This window comes from Mastigoproctus giganteus, chromosome 3 (genome assembly GCF_048544385.1).
Source record: "Mastigoproctus giganteus isolate SK-2022 chromosome 3, ASM4854438v1, whole genome shotgun sequence".
NCBI lineage: Eukaryota > Metazoa > Arthropoda > Arachnida > Uropygi > Thelyphonidae > Mastigoproctus > Mastigoproctus giganteus.
The window spans coordinates 5,100,913-5,121,742 of record NC_143577.1 but is presented as its reverse complement, the minus strand read 5'-3'; the positions used below and the strand labels follow the sequence as shown (position 1 = coordinate 5,121,742).

At 37.2% G+C, this 20,830-nt stretch overlaps 1 protein-coding gene across 1 annotated transcript in view; it reads left to right on the top strand.

Moving 5' to 3' along the window:
• LOC150087625 (sterol O-acyltransferase 1-like) overlaps positions 1-19,279 on the top strand; it is a 110,537-nt gene extending 91,258 nt beyond the window's left edge. Inside the window, exons 3-5 of the mRNA XM_090369832.1 lie at positions 9,430-9,505; positions 15,628-15,724; positions 19,177-19,279. Coding sequence (XP_090225958.1) covers positions 9,430-9,505; positions 15,628-15,724; positions 19,177-19,279 — 276 coding nt within the window. The remainder of the gene's footprint in view (positions 1-9,429; positions 9,506-15,627; positions 15,725-19,176) is intronic.
• The last annotated feature ends 1,551 nt before the right edge of the window (positions 19,280-20,830 follow it).

Here is a 20,830-nt window from a genome sequence, read left to right as displayed (position 1 = left end):
CAGTGGACCCAACACCGAACCCTGTGGGACTCCACTAATAACATTAGTCCACGAAGAGCAGCACCCATTGATTACCACCCTCTGTCTTCTTCCACTTAACCATCCTTTTATCCATTGTAGCAACTTACCCTTAATACCATTCTGCTCCAATTTGTACAGTAGTCTTCCATGCGCAACAGTGTCAAAAGCTTTCCTGAAATCCAAGTATATGATATGAAAATTATGTTTTGCATCCAGTTCCTTTGTGACCACATCATAATAACCAATCAAATTTGTCAGACAAGACTTTCCCTTAACAAACCCATGCTGTGTCTGAATTATTGCTGCAGTCTTGTCTAGATGATCCTGCAATGCATCTTTAACCAGTGACTCCATTATTTTACCCGGAACAGAAGTTAAACTAACTGGTCTGTAATTACTCGTGTCACCCTTCGATCCCCCTTTGTGAATTTGGGATACATTTGCATATCTTCAGTCAGTGGGAACCTCCCCTGAGTCCAAGGATGTTCTCATAATTATGGCTAAGGGTTTGCTCAGTTGCTTTGCCGCCTCCTTTAATATAACTGGATAGATCCCCAGGTGCCTTTCTTATGTTTAACTTCAACAATTTCTCCTCCACTTTGCTCTCAGTTATTACAAAATCATTAAGCACCCTGCTACAATTTGATAACCTTCTTCCATTTTCAAACTGTAATAATTCCTCACGTGTGAATGTAGATGCAAAATACTCATTCAGTTTGTTTGCTATCTGAGCAGGATCATCAACAGTCGAACCATTGATGTCAAGTGGACCAATCATATTCACCCCTTCCTTTTAGAGTTTATATAAGTAAAAAAATCCTTTCTGTTTTTCTTAGCATCTTTTGCCAAAGATTTCTCGTAATCTGCCTTTGCCTGCCGAACCTCCTTTGTGACCTGATTACAGACTAGCTTATATCTGCCACAGGCTTCTGCGTCGCCTGATAATTTATATGAATCCCATGCATTTTTCTTCTCTGTCACGAGTCTCATTAGTTCATTTGATAACCATTTAGGCCTAAACCTTGAACAATATTTCTTAATCGGTATGAAAAGTCTAGTAGCTTCCACGATTAATTACTTGAATGCTTTCCACTTAGAATTTACTGTTTGTAACATCGTCAGTTGATCCCACTGTACAGAATTTAAAAACTGTCTGAGACCACTGTACTCCCCTTTATGGAAGCAAAAACCCTTTCCTTTACCCCTGACGGTAGTTACCTCTTTGAGTAAATCCCACCTCAGCACACTGTGATCACTGCCACCTAGTGGTTCTTTTATCTGCAAATTCTTAATACACGAATGATCACTGCTAATAACTAGATCAAGAGTATTACTCTCTCTGGTTGCCTCTCGAACATGCTGCTGCAGAAAACAATCATCCAATAAATCCACAAAAGTCTGACTAGTGTGTGAGTGACCAACCCACAAGTACCAGTCAATATCTGGGAAGTTAAAATCCCCCATTATAAGACATTCTGATTTACTGGCCTACTCTATTTCTCTGTACAATTGTTCATTGTACTCATTCGAGTCATTAGGCCTATAACACACTCCTACTCTTATTTTTGCTTTCGCAGTGCTTATGTCACACCAAACTGACTCAACAGTGCACTGTTCATCTATATCAACTGGATGCACTTCTTTTGATTTTATGTTTTTCTTAATTAACAGCATAACACCTCCTCCCTTTCTGTCCTGTCTATCCTTTCTTTACACATTGTACTCCCCAAATTCCAGTTCTGCATTCCTTATATCTTTGTGACACCACGTCTCTGCTATCCCAACAATATCCGCCTTTGATGTCTTGACCAACACTTCAAATTCATCAAATTTATTTACTATACTTCTAGCATTGGTATACATGCAAGCATACATGCTCCTATGCCTATTCCTTGTTACCCTAACCCATCCCATATATCCAACTATTCCATGATGACTGCCATCCGTCCCTGAAACCCCCAACACCCCTCGCTCCAGGTCGCTTCTTATTCTAATAGAAGTTGTGCAAGAATCACCTTCACCTCTGCCTGCAGTTACTGTTAAACTGTTAGTCTTTGTATCCCCCCAAGCTAGCAGTTTTCCGACCCACCTAACACTGCCTCGATAGCATCAGCAAATATTCTTGCACCCTTTCTATTTAAGTGTATCCCATCCCTGTAGAAGCAATCTCTCCTGTTAACAAGTACAGTCCAGGCGGAAAAAAATTCTACTTCTTGAGCCTTGCACAATCTTTCCAAGGCCGAATTGATTGACAAGGCTCTCATCATATACTCCCTCCTGTCGTGTCTGGGCAGAATTGCAGACACTTTCAAATTTAACCCTATTTCACGGCTTTTTTTCAACAGTGACCTGTACTTGTTGAGTAATTCTGCCAGTCTCCTACTCTTAATATCATTAGTGCCAACGTGTACAACTATATCACCTTTTGTGCCCTTGAAAGATGATATCCGCTCTACAACGTCATCAACCTTTGCCCCTGGCAGACATACCCTGGTCCTGTTCCATCTATCCTTTTTACAAAGCATGTTCCCCGTTTCCCTGACAATAGAGTCACCAACAACTACTAGTTCCTATGGGACCAGCGCATTCTGCCTTAGGGGCTGCCGCTGTGTTGCGTGATGACCAAGTGCAAGCTCTGCCATTGATGTGGGCAGCTGAGAGCCTGATGGGCCCCTCAATTTAGATCTTTCGAGAGCATCCACCCCTGTCCTTCAAACTCTCATATAGGCCCATAACAACGCTGAGTTGTCGCCTGATTTCCTTACACTGCTTACATCGCGCACACACAAAGACATCCCCCATGTCAATATCATGTTCCGTTCCAGAGAGTTTGGCAAACATTTCACAAGTTGCACATTTTTTTAGGCTGTGATGCATTGGAGAATCGCCCCCCTCAGTTCTCCCCTGAGTCACAGCACTCCTGCCACTTTGTGCCCGTTGCTTTGCTGCTCTAGTTTGGGGCATGGTAGTTTAAATTAATAAAATCAATAAATGAAATGTCAATAGTATTTGAATAGAAACTATTAAAGAGAAACAGTGAAGCGTATTACTATATAATTATGCGTTAGAGCTACCTAGCTACCTCAATTTAAAAATTTGAATTCCCTACCACTATATACAAAAACAATCGCTGCAAAATTCGAACGAAATAACGGTTTTACCTATCGTAAGTAAAATCCACAAAAACTCTTTATCTAAATTAAAATAAAAAATAACCAGCTTAACTATAACTATATGACTACGTATTAAGTACAATATAAAATAACAATCATGTAAATAAAAGGCAAACACTTATCGTTTTTGCGGAGCCTGTAACTGACAGCTGTAACTTTTAAAGAGAGTCAGCGCCCTCTCAATTGTTCAACTGTTGATGATCCTTCCCAGGTAGCTAACAAACTAAATGAGTATTTTGCATCTACATTCACACATGAGGAGTTATTCAGCGAACGAAATGTCAGTGGCATATTAAAATCTGGCAGTCAGTTAGATGATTTTGTAATAACTGGCAGCAAATTGGAGGCAAAATTGTTAGGGAGCATGTTAGGGAGAGAACTAGAACGAGTAATACTCTTGATCTGATTATCACTAGTGATTCTTCATGGATTAAATATCTACAGATAAAGGAACCACTAGGTGTTAATGATCACAGTGTGCAGAAGTGGAATCTACTCATTGAAGGTATCCGTGGACTGGAGATGTGCAAATGTGACCTCGATTCATAAAGTAGGATCAACAGTTGACACAAATAATACATATTTGTATCTGTTAATTTAACTTCTGTTCTGGGGGAAGTAATGGAGGCACTGGTTCAATAAGCAGTACAGGATCATCCAGACAAGACTTCAGTTATAATTCAGAGACAACATAGGTTTGTTAAGGGTCTTGTCTGACCAGTTTGATTGGGTACTATGATGTGGTCACAAGGGAACTGGGTACAAAGTACAATTTTGATATCATAATTTGGATCTTAGAAAGGCTTTTGACAATGTTGCACCTGGAAGACTGCTGCACAAATTGGAGCTTTGTGCCATTTGAAGAAAATTGCTGCTGTGGATAAAGGGATGGCAGAATGGGAGAAGACAGAGTGGTAATCAATGTACTAGTCTTTGTGGACTAATTTTATTAGTGGAGTCCGACAGGTTTCAATGTTGGGCCCTTTTTTGCTTTTTATATTTATTAATGATACTGATGATGGTATATCAGTCTTAATCTCTAAGTTTGCAGACAATAAGAAGTTGGTAGTGTTGTTATTGACACTAATGATAGTATGCTACTGCAACAGGATCTAGAAAAGTTGAGCAGATTGGCTGAGAGGTGACCCAAATCAGATAACCCAAATACACCCAAAATCAGATAACCTCACAGGTGCATAGTCTCCAGTGCTGGAATTTGCAGAACTTAAGCATTTCTTGGTAAGAGTGCCCATACCCCTTTGTTCTCTTGACCAATCTTGTTGCCCTTCTCTGTACTTGTTCCAGCAGCTCTATATCCTTCCTAAAATGAGACCTCCAGACTTGTATGCAGTACCCAAGGTGTGGCCCGACTGTTACCTTATACTAATCATCTCCTTATCTCTGCTCACAAAGTTCCTGTATATATCTTTGGCACAACCCCATTCATTCCTTTCCCTGGAACAGAAGTTAAACTAACAGGTCTGTAATTACTCATGTCATCCTTTCATGCCCCTTTGTGAATTGTGGATACAACCTGTCTGCCAGAGCAGCTCTGAAAACTTCATATCGGGGGTAACTATTCTGAAAACTTCATATCTGGCTGCACAATCACTCCCAGGTCTTTTTCATTCTTCACTGCCCTTAGTGTAGTACCGCGCAGTTGGTATATTACTCTGCAGTTACTGCTACTCATATGCAGTATTTTGCATTTTTCAATTTTAAACTTCAATTGCCACCTCTCAGTAAATCATTCAACTTTTCTAGATCTTTTTGCAGCAGTGTTGGCATAATTGTCATTAACAATTATGCCAACCTTCCTTCATATCGCCTTCAAATTTAGACATTTAACCTGTTATTCCTTCATGAATAATGTTGATAACTATAGAAAACAACAATGATCCAAACATCAAACCTTGGAGAATTCCACTAATAACATTAGTCCACAATGAGCAGCATCCATTGATTAATACTTTCTGTCTTCTCTCACTCAGCCATAATTTTATCCCTAGCAGCAACTTGTTCATAATGCCATAATGCTTCAATTTCTATAGCAGCCTTTTATGCAACAGTATCAAAATCTTTCCACTGAAATCCAAGTATATGATATCAAAATTATTTTTTGCATCTAGTTCCTTTGTGACCACATCATAGTATCCAATCAAATTAGTAAGGCAATATTTACCTCTCATAATTATGGCTAAAGGTTTGATTACTTCCTTTGCTGCTTCCCTTAATGCAACTGTTTAGGTCTCATCCATCCCAGGTTCCTTTCTTACATTCAACATCATTTAGCTTCATATTAGATTTAGACAAACTTCTGTACTGTGTTCCTCATCTGTGAATATAGATGCAAAATAGTCATTCAGTTGGTCAGCTACCTGAGCTGGAACAACAGTCAAACCATCGACACCAAGTGGACCAATCTGATTCATCCCCTTTCTTCAAGAGTTTACATATGTAAAGAAATGTTAGCATTAGTATTAGTTGAGGCATATGATGCAATGCAAGAAAGCAAGCTTATAGAGCATAAGTCAAAAAAAAAAACAAAAAACCCTTCCTTCACCCATCCGGTCATTCCAAATGTTTGTCTATTGTTTATTTAAGCTATCAACTTCCACAACAACAGATGGAAGTCTGTTCTAGCAATCAACTACCCGCTGGCTAAATGGTAATCATTGTTGTTTTTCTTTGCATCCTTTGTTCACCTGCCTAACCTCCTTTGTGACTTGATTATAGACTAGCTTTCTAACCTAGGCTTCTGTGTCACCTTTTAATTTATGTGCATCCCATGCATTTTTTCTTCTCTACCATGAGTCTCTTTAATTAGTCTGACATTCATTTAGGCCTAAACCTTGAAGGATATTTCTTAGTTCGTACAAAAAAGTCTAGTAGCTTCCAAGATTCCTTGAATGCTTCCCATTTAGAATTTGTCGTTAAAAACATCATCAGTTGATCCCACCATATAGAATTTAAAAACTGTCTCAGGCAACCATATTTCATTTATGAAAGTAAAAACCCTTCCCTTTACCCCAATGGTATTTATTCCTTTTAACTAAATTCCACATCAGTACACTATGATCACTGCACCTAGTGGTTCTTTTATCTACAGATTCTTAATGCATGAATAATAATACTGTTATGGACTTAATTTTATTCGTCCATTCTGAAATAGTCATGTAATTTAGTTTTCTGGAATTTATGACAAGTTTGTTTCATTACACAATTCTTTATTGTTGTCAGATGCAATAATACAGGCAACTCCTTTAACACTCCTTTAAGGTTTTGCTTTAACACGGTTTGAGAATTGCTGGAATTCTTGCATAACACGGTATTTTTGTGATTTTGTGCTGGGAAAACTCTGATATTATGCTAGATGTAATGTTTGAACATTTCCATTCCTTTTTTTTGAATCCCTGCTGTTGACTTGCTAGTTATTTCCTTCATGGTATTTTTCTAAAGCACATTTCTGGAGGTCACTACCATAAAACAAAAAAATCAATTTGCAGTTTTTGGTTTATTGGTCACTGTTAGTGTAATCAATTATAAATGGGTAGTAAACTCGATCTTCTTGTATTTGCTATAGTACCGATAGCTGGAATTCTGTGGGTTTTTGCGTTATTATGGTGAAATGTGTTTCCCCTTCCATGAAATATTCAATCATATAATAAACATAAATAAATTTTAGAAACTCATTACTCCGTATGTGTTTGTTGCAACCTGTGCATGCCATGTTCTTTGTTATTAATTGTTTTTCATTTTTACAGTTTTAATTTTACAACAAAAAAAAATAATAAAAGTCAGTGAACAGAAATATCAATTAGTATATAACATATTACGTACTAATTGATATTTTTAAAGTGTAAGCATAAATTTAATTTTATTTTGCTAACTGGAAAATATTTTCTGATTTTCACGTATCATTGTTGGGGGATTCCTGGGTTAGGTTCTGTGCTTCTTTGAGACCATAAAAAATAATTGTGATTTCAAAGAGCATAGTTGGTGGTGTTTAAAGAAAGCAGAAGGTATACAAAATCTAGATGCTGCAGAAGAGATTGTGCTTAGCAGCGATGAAGAGGAAGAAAATTAAATGAATGTACATTATCTCACATATAAGTATTACAGTTTGTAAGTTAAGACATTTGTTCAGTTATTACTATTATAAAAATAAAGTTAAAATATTAAGTTATTACTACTATAAAAATTAAGTTTCCGATAGTTATAAAAAAAATGGCATATTTTTGTTAGCTTTTGGAACGTAAACCCCGTTTTTGTACTCGTTCTTAGTCCCATATAACATGGTTTTGCATTACACGAGATTCTGTGGGAACCAAACTACTGTGTTATATGAGGGTTACCTGTACTGTTATCACAGCATGGATTTGTGAAAGGGTGGTCTTTTCTGGATACTATGATGCCTTAACAAATAATTAGCGTTAGCATTAATAGAGGCATATGATGCAAGAAAGACAGCTTATATAGCATCAGCCAGAAAAAAAAAAAAAAAAAAAAAAAACCCTTCCCTTTTCATCCATCCATTCTCTCCAAATGCTTGTCTAGTTCTGCCTTGAATTTAATTAAGCTGTCAACTTCCACAACTACAGATGGATGTTTCTTCCAGCAATCAATCACTCACTAGCTAAATGCAAAGTTCGCTTTTATCCTAAAACTATCTTTCCTCAATATGAATTTATGCCCAATCAGCTGCGTAATCTGAGCAAGAGGAAGAATCCCATTAAAATTGAGCTTGCTCAAACCATTCAAAGCCTCATACAGTCAGATCACCTTGCAGATGCCTAGTCTCTAGACACTGCAGTTTATAGAACTCAAGATTTCTTTGTAAGAGCAACTCTTTGCTCTTACAAAGAAAGAGCAAAGGGTTGCTCTCACCAATCTCCTTCCTAAAATGAGGCCTCCAGACCTATATACAGTTTAACATTTAAAAATGGAAGGCTTCTGTAGCTGAGTTTGTCAAGATCTGAAGAGCAGTAGACCAGGGTTCAAGCCCTGACGGCTAAATACGGTCAATCTGCCAACTCGATTTGACCAGCATGGCAGATTATGGTCCATTTCCCTTAACATGAATCATTGAGGAGGCTTCCATCCTGCAGTGGATTTATCATGGCTACTGCTTACCATAGCCGAGTGGTCAGGAGCGGGAGTGCAATGGCACACGCTCTTTGAGTAGACCGGGGTTCAAGCCCCTGACTGCTAAATACGGTCGATCTGCCAACCTGCACTGGACCAGCGTGGCAGATTATGGTCCATTTCCCTCAGCATCAATTGTTGAGGAGGCTTCCATCCTGCAGTGGGTTGATAATGGCTGCAATTTACTTTACTTTACTTTTACTGCTTACCTTACCTTACTTTTATTGAAAAATGCAAGATACTGTAGTAATAAAGTGAGATTAATGTATCTGCTATATAGCATTACTTGGTGAAGTGAAAAATAAAAAAAAGACCTAGGAGGGAGGGAATTGTGCAGTAAAATATGAAGTTCTCTGAGCAGTGCAGACAGGCTACAAGGACAGATCATGGGTTTTGTCAATGATATATGATGATTTTGCTAGCAGGGATAAGGAAGTGATTAGCCCATTGTACAAGATAATCCCACTGTTATGTTTTATCTTGAATATTGCATACAGGTCTGGAGGCCTCATTTTAGCAATGTGGACCTGCTAAATTGGGTGCAAAGAAGGGCAATGAGATTGATGAAGGTTCCAAAAGGATGGTCTTACCAAAAAAGCTTCAATTCTGCAAATTGCAGCAGCTGGGACTATGCATTTATGATGTGATCTGATTTAGGTGTTTAAGGATTTGAGTGGATTGAGCTAGCTCAGTGCTGATGCCATTCTTCCTACTTTGCTCCATAAAAAAACCAAACCCAAACCAAACCATTCTTCCTCTTGCTCACACCACACACACTTTCAAGGATGAACTAGACAAATGATTAGAGGGGATGGATGGACAGGTGCTGTGGGAAGTATTTTATCTTTTGTCTTGGGTGATGCTTTGTAGGCTTGCTTTCTTTCATCATATGCCACTACTAATACTTATATTCCAAGATCAGGAGAGGGTGATGGAAATCTTGGGAGTTTCATCCTGATCATTAAGTTAAGTTAAGCTGTCAAGCTGATATTTTCTACTATTCATTTCTTTATTATATACTTTATAACATTTGAGTGTAGCCTGTATAATTAAATATTTTAAGATTACTTGCTTATTATTTTTGTTGTAGGTCAGAATACTAATGAAAAATCATGCTTTTGTTCGGGAAAATGCTGCTTGTGCTCTGAAGTACAAAGATCATCAAGGTATATTTCCCTGTTCATTAATGATTAATAAGCTTATGGGCAGTTTATTATATTGGTAATTTTTTTTTTAGGAATTATTTTAATATTTAATACTATCAATTTTTAGTATTAAATATAAAAACTATAAATACTTTTTGAAATTTTCTAGCTGAATATAATCTTTTAGGGAGGCTTTCAACAAAAATTTATTAATTTCAGAGAGCCTTTTTTGAGGGTGGTGGAAGGTCACAATGCTTAGGGCATCTTCATCAAGTGAGATAGTTTCCACAATGAGAACGTCTAAAATTAAAAATTAATACAAGAATTCTCTCTTGGGTTATTTCAGCCACACAAAAAACATTAGTTTTTCTTTAAAAAAAAAAAAAAAAAATATATATATATATATATATATATATATTAGATTTATAAATATAATATTTTTCAGTAATCTACATATATCAAAATATATTAGCGTTAGTAGAGGCATATGATGCAAGAAAGCAAGCTTATGCAGCATCAGCCAAAAAAAACCTGATCCCAGTTCACCACTCCATTCGTTCCAAATACCTGTCCAGCTCAGCCTTAAATTTATTTAGGCTTTCAACTTCCACAACAAAAGATGAAAGTCTGTTCCACCAATCAACTACCCGCTGGCTGAAGGCAAACTTCTGCACATCTATCCTATAACTGTCTTTCCTCAATTTCAATTTATGCCCTCTCAGGTGATTATTCTGAGCAAGAGGAAAAATCCTATCAGCGTTGAGCATGCTTAAACCATTCTAGACTTTATATACCTCAATCAGATCACCTCGCAGGTGCCTAGTCTCCAGACACTGTAAACTGCAACTTAACCATTTCTTCGTAAGAGCAACCAACCCTTTGTTCCATTCACTAATCTTGTTGCTCTTCTCTGTACTTGTTCCAACAGCTCTACATCCTTCTTAAAATGAGGCCTTCAGACCTGTATATAGTACTCAAGGTGTGGCCTGACCATTGCCTTATACAAGGGGATAATCACCTCCTTATCCCTGCTGGAAAAATTCCTGTATATCATTGACAAGACACTATGAGCTACTCTTGCAGACCATCTGCACTGCTCAGAAAACTTCATATCTGCCTTCACAATTACCACCAGGTCCTTTTCATTCTCTACCACTGTCAGTGTAGTCCCACAGAGTTGATACATTATTCTGGGATTACTGCTTCCCATATGTACTACTTTTCATTTGTCAATGTTAAACTTCATTTGCCACCTCTCATCCCATCTGCTCAACCTTTCTAGATCCTGTTGCAGAAGCTTACTGTTATTAGTGTCTTTAACAACCCTGCCAACCGTCATATCGATTGAAAAATTGGACATTAAGCCTGATATGCCATCATCAATATCATTTATAAATACAGAAAACAACAATGGACCCAACAATGAACCCTCAGGGACTCCACTAATAACATTAGTCCACGAAGAGCACTGTCCATTGATTACCACTCTATCTTCTCCCACTCAACCAGCCCTTTATCCATAGCAGCAATTTGCCTCCATTGCCACGCTGCTCCAATTTGTGTAGCAGCCTTCCGTGTGCAACAGTATCAAAAGCCTTTCTAAGATCCAAGTATATAATATCAAAGTTATTCCCTGCATCCAGTTCCTTTGAGACCACATCATAGTATCCAATCAAATTGGTCAGACAAGACTTTAGCATTAGCATTAGCATTAGTAGAGGCATCTGATGCAAGAAAGCAAGCTTATGCAGCATCAGCCAAAAAAAAAAAATTATAAATAAATAAATAAATAAAAAATAACCACTTCCACTTCACCCCTCTGTTTGTTCGAAATACCTGTCCAGCTGAGACTTAAACTTATTTAGGCTATCAACTTCCATGACAAGGGATGGAAGTCTATTCCAGCAACCAACCACCTGCTGGCTAAAGGCAAATTTTTTCACGTCTATCCTACATCTGTCTTTCTTCAATTTGAAATTATGCCCTCTCAGGTGATTATTCTGAGCAAGAGGAAGAATCTCATCAGCATTGAGCATGCTCAAACCATTCAAGGCTTTGTACACCTCTATTAGATCACCTCGCTGGTGCCTAGTCTCCAGACACTGTAATTTGCAAAACGTAAGCCTTTCTTCACTAAGAGCACTCCTTTGTTCCATTCACTAATCTTGTTGCCTTTCTCTGTACTCGTTCCAGCATCTCTACATCCTTCTTGAAATGAGGCCTCCAGACCTGTATACAGTACTCTAGGTGCGGTCTGACCATTGCCTTATACAAGGGAATAATCACCTTCTTATCCCTGCTAGAAAAATTACTATATATCATTGACAACACACCATGAGCTACTCTTGCAGCCCGTCTGCACTGCTCAGAAAACTTCATATCTGCCTGCACAACCACCCCCAGGTCCCTTTCATCCTCTACCACTGTCAGTGCAGTACCACAGAGTTGATACGCTGCTCTGGGGTTGCTGTTTCCCATATGTAGTACTTTACATTTGTCAATGTTAAACTTCATTTGCCACCTCTCAGCCCATCTGCTCAACCTTTCCAGATCCTGTTGCAGGAGCATAGAGTCAGTAGTGTCCTTGACAACCCTGCCAACCTTCGTATTGTCTGCAAACTTGGACATTAAGCTGGATACACCATCATCAATATCATTTATAAATACAGAAAACAATAATGGACCCAATACTGAACCCTGAGGGACTCCACTAATAACATTAGTCCACGATGAGCAGTGTCCATTGATTACCACTCTCTGTCTTCTCCCCCTCAACCACCCCTTTATCCATAGCAGCAATTTGCCTCCAATGCCACACTGCTCCAATTTGTGCAGCAGTCTTCCATGTGCAACATCAAAAGCCTTTCTAAGATCCAAGTATATAATATCAAAGTTATTCCCTGCATCCAGTTCTTTTGTGACTGCATCATAGTATCCAATCAAATTGGTCAGGCAAGACTTCCCCTTAACAAAACCATGCTGTGTCTGAGCTATTTGATTATTCCCTTGTATAAGGCAATGGTCAGGCCACACCTAGAGTACTGTATACAAGTCTGGAGGCCTCATTTCAAAAAGATGTAGAGCTGCTGGAACAAGTACAGAGAAGGGCAACAAGATTAGTGAGTGGAACAAAGGGGTGCTCTTATGAAGAAAGGTTTAAGTTTTGCAAATTACAGTGTCTGGAGACTAGGCACCAGCGAGGTGATCTGATAGAGGTGTATAAAGCCTTGAATGGTTTGAGCATGCTCAATGCTGATGGGATTCTTCCTCTCGCTCAGAATAATCACCTGAGAGGGCATAAATTCAAATTGAGGAAAGACAGATGTAGGATAGATGTGCGGAAATTTGCCTTTAGCCAGCGGGTGGTTGGCTGGTGGAACAGACTTCCATCCCTTGTCGTGGAAGTTGATAGCCTAAATAAGTTTAAGGCTCAGCTGGACAGATATTTTGAACGAACAGAGGGGTGAAGTGGAAGTGGTTTTTTTTTTTTTTTTTGGTGCTTCATAAGCTTGCTTTCTTGCATCAAATGCCTCTACTAATGCTATAACTGAAGTCTTGTCTAGATGATCCTGCAGTGCTTCTTTAACCAGTGCCTCCATTAATTTTCCAGGAACAGAAGTTAAACTAACAGGTCTATAATTACTTGTGTCACCCTTTGATCCTCCTTTGTGAATTGGGGTCACATTTGCACATCTCCAGTCCATGGGTACTTCCCCTGAGTCCAAGGAAGCTCTCATAATTATGGCTAAGGGTTTGCTTACTTCCTTTGCTGCTTCCTTTAATATAACTGGATAGATCCCATCCACCCCAAGTGCCTTTCTTGTATTTATCTTCAACAATTTCTCCTCCACTTTACTCTCATTTATTACAAGATTCTCTAGCTTACTGCCAGAGTTGAATACACCTCTGGCATTCCCCTCCCTGAATAATTCCTCATGTGTGAATATAGATACAAAATACTCATTTAGTTTGTTAGTCACCTGAGCAGGATCATCAACAGTTGAACCACCAAATCCAGTGGACCAATCTGATTCATCCCTTTCCTTCTAGAGTTTACATAGGTAAAGACCTCTTTGCTATTTTTCTTTGCATCCTTTGCCAAAGATTTCTCATAATCTGCCTTTGCCTGCCTAACCTCCTTTGTGACTTGGTTACAGACCAGCTTATATCTATCATAGGCTTCTGTGTCATGTGTTAATTTGTATGTATCCCATGCATTTTTCTTCTCTGCCACATGTCTCATTAGTTATTCTGAAATCCATTTAAGTCTAAACCTTGAACAATATTTCTTAGTTGGTATGTAAAGCCTAGTAGCTTCCAAGATGAATTCTTTGAATGTCTCTAATTTTGAATTTGCTGTTGGTAACATCATTAGTTGGTCCCACCGTATAGAATTTAAATACTGTCTTAGACCACCGTAGTCACCTTTACAAAAACAAAAACCCTTCCCTTTACCCCTGATGGTAGTTACCTCTTTGAGTAAATCCCACTTGAGCACACTGTGTTCACTGCCACCTAGTTGTTCCTTTATCTGCAGATTCTTAATTCATGAAGAATCACTACTGATAATCAGATCAAGAGTATTACTCCCTCTAGTGGCCTCCCAAACATGCTGATGTAGAAAACAATCATCGAAAATCCACAAAAGCCTTGCTAGCGTGTGAGTGATTAACCCACAATTTCTAGTCAATATCTGGGAAATTAAAATCCCTCATTATAAGACTCTCTGATTTACTGGCCCACTATTTCCTTGTACAGTTTCTTATTACACTCATCAGAGTCAGTAGGTCTATAACACACTCCTACAAATTTGATCTCCCAGTGCTTATGTCACACCAAACTGACTCGACACTGCACTGTCCTTCAGTGTCGATTGGCTGCACTTCCTTGGATTTTATATGTATCTTAACTAATAGCATATCCCCTCCTCCCTTCCTATTTTTTCTATCATTCCTGTGCACATTGTATTCCTCAAATTCCAGTTCTGCATTCCTTATATCTGTTTGACACCACGTCTCTGATATCCCAACAATTTATGCCTTTGATTTTTAGACCAACACCTCAAATTCATTAAATTTATTTACCAAACTCTCCTAGCATTAGTGTACACGCAAGTATACATGCACCTGTTCCTTATGTTAGCTACCCTAACACAGCCCATGGGTTTACTTGTACCGCAATGACTCCCAGCAGTTTCTGAAATAGCACACACTTCTTGATTAAACCAGGATTTGAGCCCATGACCACCTAATATAGAGGATGCGGAAAGGTCTGGGAATGACCACTGCATATCCCCGGAGCAATATGGCCTTAGCTGCTAATGCTCCTAAAAAAACCAAATAATAACAAATAACAAGCAGTGATATGTATTATACTATCTTGTTTTACATTATACCACCTACTATCTAGTTCAAGATATATGTTACGCCATACTGTAACAACTGTAATTATTTGATTCAAAAAAACATAAGTTAAAAAACTATAAGTAAAGCATAAAACATAAGCTACAAAAATAACATTAGTTACAAAAAAGATAAGTTACAAAACTTATTCAAAAAACAAATTTTATTTTAATAAGTTTTTATGCTCCAAACGTTTGTCCATTTCTTCCTTGGAATTTACCTTATCAAAGGTTTTTATATATATGTGTATATAGACATAACACTAGATAAAAATCAGTATAAAGGTAAAAAATTTATAATGAGTGTGTATATATTAATCATCTTTAAAAATTTAAAAACTGCGGACACATTGTCATTTAAAATCCGACTGAGTTTGTATGGCTTAGTCAGATGAGTAAAAGCAGTAAAATGATCAGGGAGTCTGTTGTCTTCTCCTCTTGTATGATTTTCCTGTAGAAGACTCTGGCTTTCATCAAATATCCTTTTGTCTGCTTTACTCTGGGCACTCTTCCTGTAACTCTCCCTATTATTATTATTTCAGATAGGTAAATATATTGAAATTTGACTATTGGTTAATGATTAATTTCAATGTTTTTTGGACGTTAATTTTTCATGTATACTAGAATATTTAAAAACATAAAGATGGAAAATGTTTAATGAGAAAGTTCAGAATCAAAATTTATTAGTGGAAAATCTTGATATTGCCGAGTTTTCCTAAAATATGCTATTTGTGTTTTTCAGATGATTCCAGTATTAATTCCAAACCATATCCAGATTTGAATAAGCTTATTTACTTCCTGTTTGCTCCTACTTTGATATATAGAAATGAATATCCAAGGTGAGTTTTACATCTTGCAAAAAAAAAAAAAACATATTATGTAATCAAAAATGATATGACTAAATGATTTCATAAAAGCAAAATGGTCAGCTCTTTGCAATTATGGAAGTAGAAAGAAGTAGAGATCGGTGCTTTTAACATGGATCATATTTACATGATAGGTTGATGGTTATTCAAACAACAAAGGATTTAACATTAGTATTAGTAGAGGCATATTATGCAAGAATGCAAGCTTATACAGCATTAGCCACAAAAAAAAAAAAAAAACCCCTTCCCATTGCACCCATCCATTCGCTCCAAACGTTTGTCCACTTCTTCCTTGAATTTATTTAAGCTATCAACTTCGACAATGGCAGATGGAAGTATGTTCCTTCAATAAACTACCCGCTGACTAAAGACATATTCCTGCACATCTATTTGACAGGAAGAATCCCATCAGCATTGATGTCCCATCAGCAAATCCCAAGAGGAAGAATCCCATCAGCATTGAGCCTGCCCAATCCATTTGAGTAGGAGTTTATTATTGGTCTAATGACTCTGATGAGTACAATGAACAGTTATACAGAGAAACAGAGTGGGCAAGTAAATCAGAGTGTCTTATAATGGGGGATTTTAACTTCCCAGATATTGACTGGAACTTGTGGATTGGTCACTCGCACACTAGCAAGGCTTTTGTGGATTTATTGGATGATCGTTTTCTATAGCAACATGTTAGAGAGACAACAAGAGGGAGTAACATTCTTGATGTGATTATCAGCAATGATTATTCATGCATTAAGAATTAGAACCTGTACTACACATTACAGGCTCTAATTCTTAATAAGTACAGTACTTAATTTCAAATTCTAATCCTTCAATTTATAATTATTCTTAATGTTTAACCCATACATAGTACACAGTACCATGTATGGGTTAAAGATTAAGAAGATTCTTCTTGACTTTGAATTCAGTTCTGTAAATTGTTATTTTTAGTAAGTTTGAAACAAACTACATGAAAATGTAGGTTGTTTCAAAGAACAGAAGCAGAAGAGAATATGAGGAAAAGTAAACATTAACTTTGAATTTTGATTTGCGCAGTGAATAGACTGGTTTGGAAAGAGAGAGAGAGAGAGAGAGAGAGAGAGAGAGAGAGAGAGAGAGAGAAGGGGAGGTGGAATTACAAATTGAGAGGATGTTATACACGGAAGTGTCTGTATAGAAGACAAGCAGCATAAACTGAAATAACTAAGAAAAGAGTTTTGTAAAAGGCTATTTATTATTTATTAATTAACCTGGTTGCCTGGGAGAAAGAAAGAGGTTTAGAGGGCATCACCCATGATGTCAAAACAATGTTGTTTTGACATCATGAAAAGTAATACTAAGAACAACCTAGTTTTTGATGTGAAAACATTTTGGCACCTACTAAATTTCGGACTGTAGTAAAATAATTTTTTGCAATTTTGCAATGCAGAAATGATGTTATTTGATTCATTTCTGCATTGTCATTTATGAAAATGACATAATTCTGAATAAAAGTTAGTGTTAGCCTCATTATCCGATATACGTACAGCAGAAATGATGTCTTTGATGTCATATTCAGAAATGATATACCAAATCAAAGTTAGTGAGTTAGCATCATTAGCTGATATATGTACAGCGGAAATAACGTCATTTCTGGAAATTTCATACCAAATGAAGGTTAGCGAGTTAGCATCATTAGCTGGTTTCATTGGCACTCAAGAGTCGAGAACATTTTGGTTTTACCAAGCTGTCTAATCATAGCGAATAGATTGTGCTTACATTGAGCCCAGTAGTAGGTTGAGTTAGGAAGTGTCCTTAGGAAGGCAAAATTGTTTTCGATACAGCTGTTAATGTATTCTTTGGATTGAACTTGCTCATGGATCAGTTTTGTATCTTTACCTATGTATTTGAAAGCCACCACCAAAGAGTCTCTTGTTCTCAATCTCATTATCTTCATTGCTATGTAAAGCAGATCATATGGAGTAATACTGCATCAATCAGATCGTCTGAGCTTGCTTGTTGCTATCATGAACTGTAAATAAATGCTGTAAAAGGGCAGTTCCTCTGTGTTCTCATCAAACAGTAAGTTTTGTAGTACTTTATTTTCTCCTAGGGTGGTTCTAAGATCTTTATCCTCACTCCACAACAACGTTTGCTGTTGAGCAATGAGACTTTCCTCAATCGGAATCGCTTCACTTATGTCATCTTTAGCCAAATTAATTTCCATGTGACTGTCATCAAAGAATGACTGATATATCATGATTTGATACAATCGATGGGGAAGCGTGTTGCCCAAATATAGTATCTATGCTTTAACCACTTGCTTTCTCACTAACCAAATAAAATAGCTCAGCTTGTGTATTTTCTTGCATTTTATATGTGTGTTTATATAAATGATCACTGTCAATCTTTCTTGGCAAGCGATGGACCCTCATGTTGATTGAAACAGGCACATTGATCACTTGGCCCAGAATACCATATTGTCCATATGCGTGTCTCAGGCACCTTATTTGCATGAATGGTAAGCGAGGAAAAATAAGCCTCTTTGTCACTAAATCCAATTTCAGTAAATGCGATGGAATTTCTGGGTAGACAAAGCTGTTTGACAATTAGATAGCTCTCGAATGGTGTTGTTCTTAAGGGATCCTCTGCAGTTATTACACACAGGGATCCGGTCGATGTCAACATCTGGAAATGTAGTGCATATCAATGGTGTATCTATAGCAGCTGGTTTCTTTGTGTCATTTTCGAATCATAGACAATCGCAATGTAGCATACAGAACAGAAATTGCTTTTTATAAATCACCTTTCAAACTCTCAATGCATGTCTTATGTAAATAGTAGTCAGTGTAAGGAAAAGAAGCTTTATCATTTAAACTCATCTACTCTGCAATTGGAGAAATGCCCCATTGTACATAATTAATACTCACTTCGAATACATCATTGTTAGATGGAGTGGCATTGCTGGTTGATAGCACTGCTAAATCCAGCACTTCAGTTTTTGTTTGTCTTTTATGCAATCTCAATAGTCTTTGTCAATATTCTTGACAATGCTCTGCATTTGACTTGGCATTGTTGAATACTCAGCTATAGACAGGGGCACATTATACCCTCATAAGGCCCAAGGCAAAATGGAATTTGGGGACCCCATATAAAGAAAAAACTAATAAAGAACATTTTCAATTTCATTTTATTGTGACAACAAAAAAAAAATTATGACATAAGAAAAATATCTAATCCAGAAGAATAATTCAGAAATAATGTATACACTTAAACTAAGTATTTTTATACTACTTTATATGGACTTTTCGTGCTTTTTGTGCTGAGAAATTATATATCAGTTCATTATAATCAATCCTGTTTGTGATATCATTCTCAATACAAATTATTGCCAAATTATTTAATTTTTCTTGTCTAAGTGAATTTCTAATATAATTCTTAACTCTTTTAAGCACAGAGAATGATTATTCTGCTGATGCATTTGAAACAGCAATTGACAAAAATATTTTTAAAATTATGTCCACATTAGGAAAAGTTGATATTAGTTCTCCTTGAATTGCTTCGTACATTAAAGAAGGTGAATATAAATTTAAATTTTTTGCAAAATGTATAAAATGCGTTAATTCTTTAAAAACATTAGCATCAATGTCATCTGAATAAGTATTTATTGAATTACAGTGGCGGAAAAAAAAAAACTGTATCACTTGTGAATTTTGCAAATAATGTGTTTCGCACTGCATTGTGTTCAAAATGCATTTGTTAGATGGGATATATATATCTCTGTGAATGAAATCCAATAAAAAAAGAATCCACCCGATATACCTAACGATATGCCATAGATATCTTCCCAAAGGGTAAAATGCATAATTAATGGAAATATGAGAAATCATACAAATAGCAATCATGACAACCAAACATACATTTTATTACATTTATGTGTACAAACTGAAATGACAAGTTAACCTAATAGTATTATGTATTGTAAATCAGCAAAATAAGTCCTCAATATTTTGTTCCTCCTCCTTGAGCTGCAATTACAGCCTTGCAACGATCTGGCATAACACCGACTGTAAAGTCTGCAGCTGAATCCTACTTGTTGGCTTCTACTGAGCAATTTTAGATGATATTAGGTACATCAATTTTCAATAGGGTTCAAATGTGGACTGTTCAAATCTGGGCCAGTCCACAGTGTAATGCCAGCATTTCTGAGGTATGACTGCACCTTAAGGGAGAAAATCGAGGGAAAACATTGATGTAAGTATGTTGTAAGTAAGCCTTGTTGAGACAAGACGACAAACTCATCTTTAAATCTAAGTAGCATAAAACTTGTGAATTTTGCTGTGTGGCAAGGTGCTGAGTCCTGTTGAAAAATGCAGTTTTGGATGTCTGTGTGGTGATCCCTAATAATGGGTTCCAGGCACTCCTCCAAGATAGCAGTGTAGGTTTCTGCACTCACCATTCCATTAATAAATTTAATTCTCTCCACTCCTTTGCTTGTTATGCATCCCCAGACCATCTGTCTGGTGGGCAGGGAACTTTACAGTCAGTGTTATGCAGTCAGGATGGTATGTCTCTGATTTTCATCTTCTCACATATCGCTTCCCATCCGAGCCATGCAGGTTGAAATTTTGTCTGTGTGGGCAGCACAGTGGTATCGTCACCGTTCGTTCACCCTACACCAGGTGGAAAAGCATTGGGTTCGAATCCTGTTGATGATGATGCAATGAACTTTGGTGGGCTTTTTTCACTCCGTAGCTGACTTAGTCGGTCTCAGGCATAGATAGCAAGATTTTTTCCCCAATCAACGGGTTTTTTCGTCCAGCAAACAGGCAAATCGACCAGAAAACACATGCAATTTACAGACAAAATAAATATATGGGTAGATGTGATCATTTACAGGGGACCCTAATATCGTAATTTTTTTTTTTTTTTTTGTTTTTTTTTGCAGGTTAAATTTCAATTCGTTACAAAAGATGACAGTGTCCCATTGCTCTTTTGTCCACAAAAGATGTGTTTTAGCCCAAGCAAGTCACTTCTTCCACATTTGTTGGGTCAACAGAGGCTTCTTCTTGGGCCAACAGGCATGAAGACTGCATTCCAAAAGCC